General features: G+C 44.2%; 1 protein-coding gene across 2 annotated transcripts in view; it reads right to left on the bottom strand.

Moving 5' to 3' along the window:
* Positions 1–16,080, bottom strand: part of LOC120026348 (ceramide transfer protein-like) — a 71,086-nt gene that overhangs the window by 40,519 nt on the left and 14,487 nt on the right. For both annotated transcript variants that reach the window (XM_038971190.1, XM_038971189.1), the window contains one exon: positions 5,429–5,545. In XM_038971190.1, coding sequence (XP_038827118.1) covers positions 5,429–5,545 — 117 coding nt within the window. The remainder of the gene's footprint in view (positions 1–5,428; positions 5,546–16,080) is intronic.

The raw sequence follows: 16,080 nt of genomic DNA, 5'->3' as shown, positions 1-16,080 counted from the left end.
CAGCTTCTATCTCAAGGCCATCAGACTGTTAAACAGCCATCACTAACATTGAGTGGGTTCTGCCAACATACCTACTCAAATCTCTAGCCACTTTAATAATAAAAAATTGGATGTAATAAATGTATCACTAGTCACTTTAAACAATGCCACTTTATATAATGTTTACATACCCTACGTTACTCATCTCATATGTATATACTGTACTCTATACCATCTACTGCATCTTGTCTATGCTGTTCGGCCATCGCTCATCCATATATTTATATGTACATATTCTTATTCTTTCCTTTGTTGTTGTGAAATTGTTAGATTACTTGTTAGATATTACTGCATGGTCGGAACTAGAAGCACAAGCATTTTGCTACACTCGCATTAACATCTGCTAACCATGTGTATGTGACCAATAGAATTGTATTTGATTTAAGGATTCTATCAACTATCAATATCCCAGTATCAGAAGCAGATTAGTTTGAAAACAGTGTAATGTTAAACTGCTCTCTCTCTGTGTTTACATTTTCCTCTGTTAGTTTAACTTGTTCATTTTTATGAGGACAGTCTTTAACCCAATGTTAAGTGCTTTGACAAATAGCACATTTTGATCTTCCATATTTGTCCAGTGGATTTGTCCCGGGTAATGGCGCCCTCTTCTGGTTGTCTTGAAAACGTGACTAGTTGGCGCCTTTTCTCTGCTGCTCAGTGTAATATGGTACGTCACTCACTTGCATTCCATCTGTTATTGGCGCAACAGACGTGTTTTCATCCCAGCATTTTTTTTGTAGTACAAGCAGTCAAAGCCAACTGTTTCTCCCTACCATCTAGACAGGCAGTATCTAGAAACTTGAAAGCTAACACTGCATCCGGGAGAACCATGTCGTACTTGTGCATCCTAGTGTACCTCTGTTCGAAATCAATTATGTAGTCCGTCATTGCAACCGAAATGTCTCTAGTTGTCACGTTCTGACCCTACTTATTGTGTTAATCCTTTGTTTTTTGGTCAGGACGTGAGCTGGGTGGGCATTCTATGTGTTGTGTTTCTATGTTGGGTTTAATGTGTTGCCTGATATGGTTCTCAATTAGAGGCAGGTGTTTGACGTTTCCTCTGATTGAGAACCATATTTAAGGTAGGCTGTTCTCACTGTTTGTTTGTGGGTGATTGTCTTCCATGTCTGTATGTATGTTCGTACCACACGGGACTGTAGCGTTGGTTTGTAGTCTGTACCTGTTCGTGCGTTCTTCGTGTATTTGTAAGTTCTCATGTTTTAGGTCAGTCTACGTCGTTTATTTGTTTTGTAGTTTGTTAAAGAGTTTTCGTGTTTCGTCGTTCTGTTAATAAATATTCATTATGTCTTCACAACCCGCTGCATTTTGGTCTGATCCCTACTCCTCCTCTTCAGACGAAGAGGAGGAGAGAAACCGTTACACTAGTAACACTGTCAAAGTTTGAATATGCCTCGTAGGCACGGTCTCTCTCTTCTTTAAGAAACACAGAATCCAGTGCTCTGATCAAAGTTCCCATACCATCATCCTTGCTCAAATCCTCCAGGGATATTTCCAGTGCTGTATCTCTCGCTCTTCCCTCGAGCGATAATACCAATGCAAGTGCTTGCCTTTTATTGTCCAGATTAGTAACCCGTCTCCAGAATCCAAGGTAATTTTCCCAACTTTCATACGACCTCTTCTTGTCGAACCGAGGTGGCACATTGTAGTTATTAGCCATCCTCTGCTATCAATGTAGTGTGAAGTGACACAACGACTAGGTTCCAGTTTAACAACATTTACTAAACCGTATTAGCACACTACATGGCTGCCATTGCACTCAGGCCAGGTCCATCAACAACGAGACCCCTACGCAGGCGCACTAATAACAGAGTGAAAAGAAAGCCCCGTAACAGAAATATAGGGATACTTAAAACATGAACTTAACAGTGAGAACCCCTCCCTGGAAGCTTTGTCCTTCATTCTGAGTGTAAACAATAGGTGCCACTCACTCCCCCCTTATCTGACCTGTTTTTAAATGGTGAGAACAGCAAATGACAACTCCGGATAAAAGAACACACACACTATATTAAGGGTACTGTGCTGTAGGGAAATAGATTAAATAGTAGCTTTGGGTTTAGTGTAGATAGACTTGCCATTAAACACACCGCTGATGGAGGGACTAGTGAGGTCCTCTGGATGACTCCACTGTCTATCCTCCCGTCTCTAAGGCTCTAGTAGAAACAGACACATCACACATGGTTAATACAGTTTTATCTATGAGTGAATGTGTGTAACAGGGTGCGAAATGACTGAAACAACTCTCAACCAACTATGTACCACAAGTGACGATCATGGAATTTTGGACGACGGTTATTTGTCAGCCAAATGACCGTGGTCACCATTATAACCGTTCGAATAGCAAGTCGGTTAGGACATCTACTTTTCCCAACAATTGTTTACAGACAGATTATTTCACTTATAATTCACTGTATCACAAATCCAGTGGGTTAGAAGTTTATATACACTAAGTTGACTGTGCCTTTAAACAGCTTGGAAAATTCCAGAAAATGATGTCATGATTTTAGAAGCTTCTGATAGGCTAATTGACATCATTTGAGTCAATTGGACGTGTACCTGTGGATGTATTTTAAGGCCTACCTTCAAACTCAGTGCCTCTTTGCTTGACATCGTGGGAAAATCAAAATAAATCAGCCAAGACCTAAGAAACAAAATTGTAGACCTCCACAAGTCTGGTTCATCCTTGGGAGCAATTTCCAAACACCTGAAGGTACCAAGTTCATCGGTACAAACAATGGTACGCAAGCATAAACACCATGGGACCACGCAGCTGTCATACCGCTCAGGAAGGAGACGCGTTCTGTCTCCTAGAGATGAACGTACTTTGGTGAAAAGTGCAAATCAATCCCAGAACAACAGCAAAGGACCTTGTGAAGATTCTGGAGGAAACAGGTACAAAAGTATCTATATCCACAGTAAAACGAGTCCTATATCGACATAACCTGAAAGGCCACTCAGCAAGGAAGAAGCCACTGCTCCAAAACCGCCATAAAAAAGCCAGACTACGGTTTGCAACTGCACATGGGGACAAAGATCGTACTTTTTGGAGAAATGTCCTCTGGTCTGATGAAACAAAAAAAGAACTGTTTGGCCATAATGACCATCGTTATGTTTGGAGGAAAAAGGAGGATGCTTGCAAGCCGAAGAACACCATCCCAACCGTGAAGCATGGGGGTGACAGCATCATGCTGTGGGGGTGCTTTGCTGCAGGAGGGACTGGTACACTTCACAAAATAGATGGCATCATGAGGTAGGAAAAGTATGTGGATATATTGAAGCAAAATCTCAAGACATCAGTCAGGAAGTTAAACCTTGGTCGCAAATGGGCCTTCCAAATGGACAATGACCCCAGGCACACTTCCAAAGCTGTGGCAAAATGGCTTAAGGACAACAAAGTCAAGGTATTGGAGTGGCCATCACAAAGCCCTGACCTCAATCCTGTAGAAAATGTGTGGGCAGAACCGAAGAAGCGTGTGCAAGCAAGGAGGCCTACAAACCTACAAACTCAGTTACACCAGCTCTGTCAGGAGGAAGGGGCCAAAATTCACCCAACTTATTGTGGGAGGCTTGTGGAAGGCTACCCGAAACGTTTGACCCAAGTTAAACAATTTAAAGGCAATGCTACCAAATACTAATTGAGTATGTAAACTTCTGACACACTGGGAATGTGATGAAAGAAATAAAAGCTGAAATAAATAATTCTTTCTACTATTATTCTGACATTTCACATTCTTATAATAAAGCGGTGATCCTAACTGACCTAAGACAGGGAATTTTTACTAGGATTAAATGTCAGGAATTGTGAAAAACTGAGTATAAGTGTATTTGGCTAAGGTGTATGCAAACTTCCGACTTCAACTGTGTGTGTGATTTATTTATATATATATATATACATATTTTATACTCTCCTCCGCTCCTGACTGTACGTGCTGCAGGCAAGGGGGGTATTGCCTAGGCAACTGAAGACTAATTTGCTACAACACCCTGCTTGTTTCAGCAAGAAGCAAGTCCATTTTACAGCAGAAACTGACTCGATCGCACGAATGTCCAGGCGTCCTGTCTTCAGTCAGCTGTTTGAGTAAAGTCATACCGTATAAAAAATATAATGACAGCTGTGATGGAAACAGGAAGTTTCAATACAATTTTATAAATGCAGAAAGATCCTTTCTTTGTTCAAGATGGTGGGATCTTTTTGTGTCAGTAAAATGTATTATGTGAGAAAATGGCGATGGAAACACCTTTAATGCGCAAATGTTGATATAATTACCATCATATCAAAGTAAAGACAAGGTGTGTGGTCCTCCCACTACGACTCGGGAAACCATGCAGAATATTAGGCAGACAAAATAAGTTATGACGAACTTTACAGGGTGGTGAAAGTGGGCCTCCCAAGTGGAGCAACAGTCTATATTTGCATGAAAATCTGTTGCTGATTGGATGGAAACCTAGATAGTGGTAAATATACTGAACACAAATATAAAGGCAACATGTAAAGTGCGGTCCCATGTTTCATGAGCTGAAAAAAATATATAATCCATACGCACAAAAATAATATTTCTCTCAAATGTTGTGCATATATTTGTTTACATCCCTGTTAGTGAGCATTTCTCCTTTTCCAAGATAATCCATCCACCTGATAGGTGTGGCATATAAATAAGCTGAATAAACAGCATGGTCATAACGCAGGTGCACCTTGTCCCGAGCACAATAAAAGGCCACTCTAAAATGTGGAGTTTTGTCACAAAACACAATGCCATAGATGTCTCAAGTTTTGAGGGAGCGTGCAATTGGCATGCCAACTGCAGGAATGTCTACCACAGCTGTTGCCAGAGAATTGAATGTTAATTTCACTACCAACAGCCATCTCCAACACCATTTAAGAGAATTTGGCAGTACGTCCAACCGGCCTCACCACAGACAAGGTGTAACCACGCCAGCCCAGGACCTCCACATGCGGTTTCTTCACCTGCGGGAACGTCTGAGACCAGCCACCTGGACAGCTGATGAAACTGAGGAGTATTTGTCTGTAATAAAGCCCTTTCTGGGGAAACACGTCTGATTGGCTGGGCCTGGCTCCCCAGTGGGTGGACCTATGCCCTCCCAGGCCCACCCATGGCTGAACCCCTGCCCAGGCGTGTGAAATCCATAGATTAGAGTCCAATTAATTTATTTCCTTATATGAACTGTTTTCAGTCAAATAGTTTAAATTGCATGTTGCGTTTATAAGTTGTGGCAATAAAACATGTCATTTAAAGAAGAATACAGCAGAGGAAAGAACCAAGTTAGATCCATTCCATTTCAAAATGACAGAACACAAATACAATACAATCAGAAAGACATATTGCAAACCCTGGTGATGTGTGTCTCTTACCCTGTGTAGTTCGATGGAGTTGATCCACTGGTGTCTGTGTTCTGAGTCTATGGCTCTCAGGTACCACACACTGTCGTTAACACTGATGTCAAGCCTGCACTCATCAAATTCAAGGGGCTGAGGGTAGAGATAGAAAGGATAGAGAGAGAAATATGATTAGTATATATAAATCATATCAACATCAACAAAACAGTTAACATAGTGGGCCTGTCAAGAAGAAAGAGGGGGGAGGGAGATATGAAGGGTAAACTGTAAGTGCTGTTATTGTAAAGTGGAAACGTCTCGGAGCAACAACAGCTCAGCCGCGAAATGGTAGGCCACACAAGAACACAGAACGGGACCGCTGAGTGCTGAAGTGCGTAGCACGTAAAAATAGTCCATCCTCGGTTGCAACACTCACTACCGACTTCCAACCTGCCTCTGGAAGCAGAGTCAGCACAAGAACTGTTTGTCGGGAGCTTCGTGAAATGGGTTTCCATGGCCGAGCAGCCGCACACAAGCCTAAGATCACCATGCGCAACGCCAAGCGTCGGCTGGAGTGGTGTTAAGCTCGCCGCCATTGGACTCTGGAGCAGTGGAAACGCATTCTCTGAAGTGATGAGTAACCCTTCACCATCTGGCAGTCCGACGGATGAATCGGAGTTTGGCGGATGCCAGGAAAACGCTACCTGCCCTAATGTATAGTGCCAACTGTATAGTTCGGTGGAGGCAAAATAATGGGGATGTTTTTCAGGCTAGGTTCGGGCTAGGTCCCTTAGTTCCAGTGAGAGGAAATCTTAACGCTACAGCATACGACATTCTAGACGATTCTGTGCTTCCAACTATGTGCCAACAGTTTGGGGAAGGCCGTTTCCTGTTTTAGCATGACAATGCCCCTGTGCATAAAGCGAGGTCCATACAGAAATGGTTTGTTGAGATCGGTGTAGAAGAACTTGACTGGCCTGCACATAGCCCTGACCTCAACCCCATCGAACACCTTTGGGATGAATTGGAACGCCGACTACGAGCTAGGTCTAATCGCCCAACATCCATGCCTGACCTCACTAGCTGAATGGAAGCAAATCCCCGCAGATATTTTCAAAAATCTAGTGGAAAGCATTCCCAGAAGAGTGGAGGCTGTTATAGCAGCAAAGGGGGGACCAACTAATGTGCGGTTAAAATTGGCAAAACACACACATTTCTTTCCACAGGGCCGGGGGGTGAGACAGGGATGCAGCTTAAGTCCCACCCTCCTTAACATATATATCAATGAATTGGCAATGGCACTAGAACAGTCTGCAGCACCCGGCCTCACCATACTAGAATCTGAAGTCAAATGTCTACTGTTTGCTGATGATCTGGTGCTTCTGTCCACAACAAAGTAAGGCATACAGCAGCACCTAGATCTTCTGCACAGATTCTGTCAGACCTGGGCCCTGACAGTAAATCTCAGTAAGACAAAAATAACGATGTTCCAAAAAAGGTCCAGTTCCCAGGACCACGAATACAAATTCCATCTAGATACCGTTGCCCTAGAGCACACAAAAAAAGGTATACATACCTCGGCCTAAACATCAGCACCACAGGTAACTTCCATAAAGCTGTTAACGATCTGAGAGACAAGGGAAGAAAGTCCTTCTATGCCATCTAAAGGAACATAAAATTCAACATAACAATTAGGATCTGGATAAAAAATAATTGAATCCGTTATAGAACCCATTGTCCTTTATGGTTGTGAGGTCTGGGGTCTGCTCACCAACCAATAATTTAAAAAATAGGACAAACGCTCAGCATGCAGAATTCTGCAAAAATATCCTCTGTGTACAATATAAAACACCAAATAATGCATGCAGAGCAGAATTAGGCCGACACGCACAAATTATCAAAATCAAGAAAAGTGCCGTTAAATTCTACAACCACCTAAAAGGAAGCAATTCCCAAACCTTCCATAACAAAGCCATCACCTACAATGAAATAAACCTGGATCAGAGCCCCCTAAGCAACCTGGTCCTGGGGCTCTGTTCAGACAGACAGACACCAGGACAGCAACACAATTAAACCCAACCAAATCATGAGAAGAAAAAAAAGAATTACTTGACACATTGGAAAGAATTTACAAAAGAAAACTGAACTAGAATGCTATTTGGCCCTAAAACAGAGAGTACGCAGAATACCTGACCACTGTGACTGACCCACAATTAAGGAAATCTCTAACTAGGTACAGACTTCAACTAGGTACAGACTCCGTGAGCATAGCCGTGAGACTCCGTGAGCATAAGAAAGGCAGCCGAACGCAGACCTGGTCCTCAAGAGAAGACAGGCTGTGCACACTGCCCACAAAATGAGGTGGAAACTAAGCTGCACTTCTAAACATCCTGACAAATATATGGCCATATTAGAGAGACATATTTCCCTCAGATTACACAGACCCACAAAGAATTAGAAAACAAATCCAATTTTGATAAACTCCGATATATATATATTGGGTGAAATACCTCAGTGTGCAATCACAGCAGCAAGATTTGTGACCTGTTGCCACAAGAAAAGGGTAACCAGTAAAGAACAAACACCATTGTAAATACAACCTATATGGTTTATTTATTTTCCCTATTTGCACATCATTACAACACTATGTCTTTATTATTTTGGAACTTTTGTAAGTGTAATGTTTACTGTTAATTTTGTATTATCTATTTCACTTGCTTTGGCAATGTAAACATATGTTTCCCATGTCAATAAAGCCCCATATATTGAAATTGAATTGAGAGCGAGAGAAGAAGAAGGGGGGGGGGGTAGATTTAAACAGTAGAGCGAGTGAGTGAAGACGTTCTGACCCATAAACGCAGCAGGGAGATGTCATTATCTCTTTCAGTAAACAACAACAGCATCCAAGTCTGAGACCAGGGTGTTTGACTGCTTTACTGTTTGCTTTGAATGGAGTGTGTGTGTGTTTGGTTTTACTATCCTACTATCCAGCCGCACCAATGTGTCGGAGGAAACAACGTACACCTGGCGACCGTGTCAGCGTGCATTGCGCCCAGCCCGCCACAGGAGACGCTAGAGCACGATAAGACAAGGACAACCCGGCCAGCCAAACCCTCCCCTAACACGGACGACGCTGGGCCAATTGTGCGCCATGGTCTCCCGGTTGCGGCAGTCTGCAATACAGCCCGGGATCGAACCAGGATCTGTAGTGACACAGCTAGCACCACGCCACTAGGGAGGCCCGTTGCCAGATAATTTAATGTTCATTTCTCTACCATAAACCGTCTCCAATGTCGTTTTAGAGAATTTGGTAGTACGTCCAACAGGCGTCAAAACCGCAGACCATGCGTATGGCGTTGTGAGGGCGAACGGTTTGCTGATGTCAATTTTGTAAACAGAGTTCCCCATGGTGGCGGTGAGGTTATGGTACGGGCGGGCATAAGTTACGAACAATGAATACAATTGCATTTTATCGATGGCAATATGAATGCACAGCGATACTGTGACTAGATCCTGAGGCCCATTGTCGTGCCATTCATCCGCCGCCACTACCTCATGTTCCAACATAATGATGCACGGTCCCATGTTGCAAGGATGTGTACACAATTCCTAGAATCTGAAAGTGTCCCAGTTCTTCCATAACCTGCATACTCATCTTACATGTCACCCATTGAACATGTTTGGGATGCTCTGGATCGACGTGTACGACAGCGTGTTCCAGTTCCCACCAATATCCAGCAACTTCCACGCCCCTATTTTTTTTTTTAAAGGGATCTGTGAGTAACAGATACATATCTGTATTCCCAGTCATGTTATATCAATAGATTATGGCTAATGAATTTATTTAAAATTGACTGAGTTCCTTATATGAACTGTGAAATCTTTGAAAGTAAAATCTTTAATGAAAAATATAGAAATGTAGCAATTCAACAACAGACGCTGTTTAGCCTGCACATCTTTTACATCTTGTCATTGTTTGCCTCGATGCTCAAGTGGTTTGCAAGTGCCTTCCACTTTTTCGCTGTCTCTCGGTCTGTCCCGGGCGACAGTTCATTTGGCCTAGGCCCATTTTATACTTAGCAAGAGCAAGCCTGCTTCTCTTCACAAAAAGACCATTAGGCTTAGTATATAAAAAAACATGTCCTATAGCTTTTGTAGCCTATAGCTTTTCCTGGCTTTTCCTATAGCTTTCAAGTGAAGAGGAACAGCGGAGGCTTGCATAGCCTATAGTACATGGGAACAGCTAGCGCTCTCTCTGCCTATTTTACAATCTCTCCGCCTATTTTACAATCAACAAGCAAGATCAAGCTGGAAATTCTCCTTGATAGGCTAGTAGAAGTAAATAAAATGCTTGAATTAAGTGTACAACAAGCTATTGTAGTCTAGCTTTTCCTGGGACTTCAAGGGATGAGAGGAAAAGCTATAGCTGATAGGCAGCGGAGGTCAGGTGCGTAACTGCGCAAAGAGCACGGTGAAGACAGACCAGAGAGGTGTAGTCTTCATTCATTACCTAAATATTAGGTCTAATACTACTAATGCTTCTTAGGGACAAGAAATTCTTCCTGGGGTCCAAACACATTAAGGCACTTACATCACAGTTGACCGCAGTGGAGAAGGTGAAAAGCTTCAAAGTTCCTCAGCGTACATGTCACTGACAATCTGAAATCCCGTTTTACGATCCCGTAACCGTTCGCGTTATTTGTAACTTATTTAGTACATAATGTTTCTGCCACCATGTCTTATGACCGAAAAGAGCTTCTTGATATCAGGGCAGCGATTACTCACCCCGTACTGGAGGAATTTTTCTTCAACGAGTCAGATGGGAAGGGTTTACTCCAGACACCCAACAAGGCCCTCATCCCAGTCATTCGCAGGAGGAAAACATGGAGGTATTGTGGACGACGGTCCGGGTGCCTTGTAAGGATACGTAGCCGAGAGAGTAATCTACCTTTACCATCAGTCCTATTAGCCAACTTACAATCAATCGATAATAAAATAGACAAATTACGAGAACGAATATCCTACCAACGAGACATTAAAAACTGTAATATCTTATGTTTCACTGAGTCGTGGCTGAACGACGACATGATTAACATACAGCTGGCGGGTTTTATGGCTTTTTCGGCAGGATAGAACATCGGCCTCTGGTAAGACAAGGGGAGGCGGCCTATGCATATTTGTAAACAACTGGTGCATGAAATCTAAGGAAGTCTCAAGGTTTTGCTCACCTTAGGTAAAGTATCTCATGATAAGCTGTAAACCACACTCTTTACCAAGAGAGTTTACATCTATATTTTCCGCAGACCGATGCTGGCACTAAGACCGTACTCAATGAGTTGAATACAGCCATAAGCAAACAGGAAAACGCTCATCCAGGAGGTGGCGCTCCTAGTGGCTGGGGACTTTAATGCAGGGAAACTATAGGTTATGACTAACCCCGGTTCTCTGATAGTATGAGTGAGGTACTTCACTATGGGATACGCCCCTAGCGTATTCGTCAGAAGCCTTATTACACTACGCCAGCCATAATTGGCTGGACGACGAGACTTGTGCGTCGGGGAAGGGTGTCCCTCCTACCCTATAAAAGGGCCCGACGCAGCATCTCAGTCATTCAAGAATAGCCACACCTCTTCCTCGCTCATGCAAGGAGGGTGTTCTGGTGAAATACCTCACTCATACTATCAGAGAACCGGGGTTACAGTCGTAACCTATAGTTCTCTTTCAAGTATTCATTTTGGTATTTCACTTTGGGATATACTGACTCCCTTATTGCCAGACAAGCTTATTCTGACGACCGACTAATCTGTGCTATATATATATACACTGCTCAAAAAAATAAAGGGAACACTTAAACAACACAATGTAACTCCAAGTCAATCACACTTCTGTGAAATCAAACTGTCCACTTAGGAAGCAACACTGATTGACAATAAATTTCACATGCTGTTGTGCAAATGGAATAGACAAAAGGTGGAAATTATAGGCAATTAGCAAGACACCCCCAATAAAGGAGTGATTCTGCAGGTGGTGACCACAGACCACTTCTCAGTTCCTATGCTTCCTGGCTGATGTTTTGGTCACTTTTGAATGCTGGCGGTGCTCTCACTCTAGTGGTAGCATGAGACGGAGTCTACAACCCACACAAGTGGCTCAGGTAGTGCAGCTCATCCAGGATGGCACATCAATGCGAGCTGTGGCAAGAAGGTTTGCTGTGTCTGTCAGCGTAGTGTCCAGAGCATGGAGGCGCTACCAGGAGACAGGCCAGTACATCAGGAGACGTGGAGGAGGCCGTAGGAGGGCAACAACTCCGCAGCAGGACCGCTACCTCCGCCTTTGTGCAAGGAGGAGCACTGCCAGAGCCCTGCAAAATGACCTCCAGCAGGCCACAAATGTGCATGTGTCAGCATATGGTCTCACAAGGGCTCTGAGGATCTCATCTCGGTACCTAATGGCAGTCAGGCTACCTCTGGCGATCACATGGAGGGCTGTGCGGCCCCACAAAGAAATGCCACCCCACACCATGACTGACCCACCGCCAAACCGGTCATGCTGGAGGATGTTGCAGGCAGCAGAACGTTCTCCACGGCGTCTCCAGACTCACATTTGTGGCCTGCTGGAGGTCATTTTGCAGGGCTCTGGCAGTGCTCCTCCTTGCACAAAGGCGGAGGTAGCGGTCCTGCTGCGGAGTTGTGAAATTTATTGTCAATCAGTGTTGCTTCCTAAGTGGACAGTTTGATTTCACAGAAGTGTGATTGACTTGGAGTTACATTGTGTTGTTTAAGTGTTCCCTTTATTTTTTTGAGCAGTGTATATATATATATAGTATATCACAAAAGTGAGTACACCCCTCACATTTAAAAAAAATATTTTTTGAGTATATCTTTTCATGTGACAACACTGAAGAAATGACACTTTGCTACAATGTAAAGTAGTGAGTGTACAGCTTGTATAACAGTGTAAATTTGCTGTCCCCTCAAAATAACTCAACACACAGCCATTAATGTCTAAACCGCTGGCAACAAAAGTGAGTACACCCCTAAGTGAAAATGTCAAAATTGGGCCCAAAGTGTCAATATTTTATGTGTGGCTACCATCATTTTCCAGCACTGCCTTAACCCTCTTGGGCATGGAGTTCACCAGAGCTTCACAGGTTGCCACTGGAGTCCTCTTCCACTCCTCCATGACGACATCACGGAGCTGGTGGATGTTAGAGACCTTGCACTCCTCCACCTTCCGTTTGAGGATGCCCCACAGATGCTCAATAGGGTTTAGGTCTGGAGACATGCTTGGCCAGTCCATCACCTTTACCCTCAGCTTCTTTAGCAAGGCAGTGGTCGGCTTGGAGGTGTGTTTGGGGTCGTTATCATGTTGGAATACTGCCCTGCGGCCCAGTCTCCGAAGGGAGGGAATCATGCTCTGCTTCAGTATGTCACAGTACATGTTGGCATTCATGGTTCCTTCAATGAACTGTAGCTCCCCAGTGCCGGCAGCACTCATGCAGCCCCAGACCATGACACTCCCACCACCATGCTTGACTGTAGGCAAGACACACTTGTCTTTGTACTCCTCACCTGGTTGCCGCCACACACTTGACACCATCTGAACCAAATAAGTTTATCTTGATCTCATCAGACCACAGGACATGGTTCCAGTAATCCATGTCCTTAGTCTGCTTGTCTTCAGCAAACTGTTTGCGGGCTTTCTTGTGCATAATCTTTAGAAGAGGCTTCCTTCTGGGACGACAGCCATGCAGACCAATTTGATGCAGTGTACGGCGTATGGTCTGAGCACTGACAGGCTGACCCCCCACCCCTTCAACCTCTGCAGCAATGCTGGCAGCACTCATACGTCTATTTCCCAAAGACAACCTCTGGATATGACGCTGAGCACGTGCACTCAAATTCTTTGGTCGACCATGGTGAGGCCTGTTCTGAGTGGAACCTGTCCAGTTAAACCGCTGTATGGTCTTGGCCACCGTGCTGCAGCTCAGTTTCAGGGTCTTGGCAATCTTCTTATAGCCCAGGCCATCTTTATGTAGAGCAACAATTATTTTTTTCAGATCCTCAGAGAGTTCTTTGCCATGAGGTGCCATGTTGAACTTCCAGGGACCAGTCAGTATGAGGGAGTGTGAGAGCGATGACACCAAATTTAACACACCTGCTCCCCATTCACACCTGGGACGTTGTAACACTAACGAGTCACACGACACCGGGGAGGGAAAATGGCTAATTGGGCCCAATTTGGACATTTTCACCTAGGGGTGTACTCACTTTTTCACATGAAAAGATATACTCAAATATTAAAAATAAAAAAAATGTGAGGGGTGTACTCACTTTTGTGATATACTGTATATATATATATATATATATATATATATATATATATCACACAAATGGGCCTTGCCCCTTAGAAGATCCTAGAAGTAAAACAGTATGCGCCAGGGTCGGTGCAGTGACATCGAGCCTATAAAACTTTGCAAATGTATGAGGCGAAGCCCAACTCACTGCTGAGCAAATATCTTGGATAGATATGCCCTTAAATAAAGCCCAGGACATAGCCATTCTGCTCGTGGAATGAGCCCGTAGGCCAGCAGGAGACTGAAGACCCTTACTTGTGTAGGCCAAAGCGATACCCTCCACTATCCAGTGGGAGAGGCGTTGTTTAGTGAGCGTTTTACCTGAGGTTTCGCCCAGGAAACAAAGAACTGATCACATTTCCTAAATCCCTTAGTCCTGTTCATGTAGATGCGCAGAGCGCGTACTGGACACAACATATGCAACCGTTGCCGTTCCGGAGAGGAAAACGGTGGGGGATAAAAAGCTACTAGCTCAAGTGGAAGACACATCAAAGATGGGTTAATAATCTTAGGGATTAAATGCGGGGTTAGGCCGCAATGATACCCTATTGTTACCAGGTACAAATTGCGCACATGACGAGTGCACCGAGAATGCGTGAATGTCACTTACACGCTTTGCAGAAGCCAGTGCTAGTAATCGCGAGGTCTTAAATGAAAGCATCTTCAGTTCCACCTGATCCAGAGGCTCAAAAGGCTGTTGGCATAGAGTATCCAAAACAATTGATAAATCCCATGACGGGGCCAGCTGTTTGGACACCAGACGCAAGCGACGTGCACCCTTCATAAAACGGGCGACATGGGGGTCTATCGTGTTCCCAAAAGCCACATGACAAGCTAAAATAGCTGCCAGATATACTTTAATAGTAGAAAAAGTCTTTCCTTTTTCTAATAATTATTGTAGAAACGACAGGATTACCAAAACAGAGCACTGGAATGACACTGCCTGTATTTTAGCACACCATTCCTCAAACACCTGCCATTTATAATTATAAAGGGACCTGGTGGATGCGGCTCTAGCACTCTGAATAGTCAAAATTACATTTTGAGGAAGCCCGGCAGTGTTCAAGTTGCACCATTAACCTCCTCCAGGCATTCGGGGAAGACTGGTAGTACTTGCCTGGCTGCCTGTTTAGCTTTGGGTAGCGGGATGTGGTGGTCTCTGCTACTGTATTGGGCCAGGGAATCACCAGTTTATTAGCCACGTTTACACACGTCCTGCAGGTTCACACCGAGAGCTGGTGGGGATTGCGTCCTGCCTGCGTGTTCGGAATCCCCGAACAGAGGCTCTTCACGGTGAAGAAGGCCCAGTATGGACAGGAGCCGGGGGAGGCTAATGCTTCATGGGCATGTTGCAGCCCAAGGCAAGCTGAGCACACCGAGTGGGTGCCTTTGGCCGATATCTAACTACACAGGAGCAGATTCGTGCTGGGAGCTTCTCCTCGTTTGGGGTGGGAGATGCCTTTGTCACCATAGCTTGGACGGTTTGTTTGTATCTGTCAGAAAAAAATAGCATGGTAGGCTAGTCCGATAGCTAGCGATTAGCATGGGTTATCTTCGACGGTGGCACTCGGTGTGATGGCCGGATACCGTTTCTGAAAGGACAGGTTAGAAAAGATAGCTTGGTGTAGCTAGTAAAAACTTTTCTTGCCCGAAGTAAAAACACCAAAAGCTAGCTAGCGTGGTGGCTAGCTTTCCGACGACTAGTCAGTTTGGATACAGCTAACGTGGTTGTGAACGAGTTTGCAGTGTCACAGCTGTACCCGTTACTCCCGGTAATAATTTTTGTAAGCTCACGTCTGTGGACAGTTTAGCTATTTCTGGAAAATGCAGTCGTGTCGAGGTAAGCTTTCTGATGAAAAGCGAGAAGAGGTGTTTGAATGACTCAGAGAGCCGCTATTATAAGGTAGGAGGACACCCTTCCCCGATGTACATGTCTCGACGTCCAGACAATCATGGCTGACGTAGTGTAATAGGCTTCTGACAAATACGCTGGGGGCGTATCCCATAGAGAAATACCGAAATGAATACTTGAAAGAGAACAAATAATTTTTACCTCATTTCTATCAGCATGTTAAATGTGCAACCAGAGGGGGGAGGGAAAAAAGGTTTTTTTAATTAAAAAACTCTAGACCACCTTTACTTCACACACAGAGATGCATACAAAGCTCTCCCTCGCCCTCCATTTGGCAAATCTGACCATAATTCTATCCTCCTGATTCCTGCTTACAAGCAAACACTAAAGCAGGAAGCACCAGTGACTCAGTCAATAAGAAAGCGGTCAGATGAAGCAGATGCTAAGCTACAGGACTGTTTTGCCAGCACAGACTGGATT

This window comes from Salvelinus namaycush, chromosome 31 (assembly GCF_016432855.1).
Source record: "Salvelinus namaycush isolate Seneca chromosome 31, SaNama_1.0, whole genome shotgun sequence".
NCBI classification, from domain to species: Eukaryota; Metazoa; Chordata; class Actinopteri; order Salmoniformes; family Salmonidae; genus Salvelinus; species Salvelinus namaycush.
Note: the sequence above shows the minus strand (reverse complement) of the source record. Positions and strands in the feature narration are given on the sequence as shown.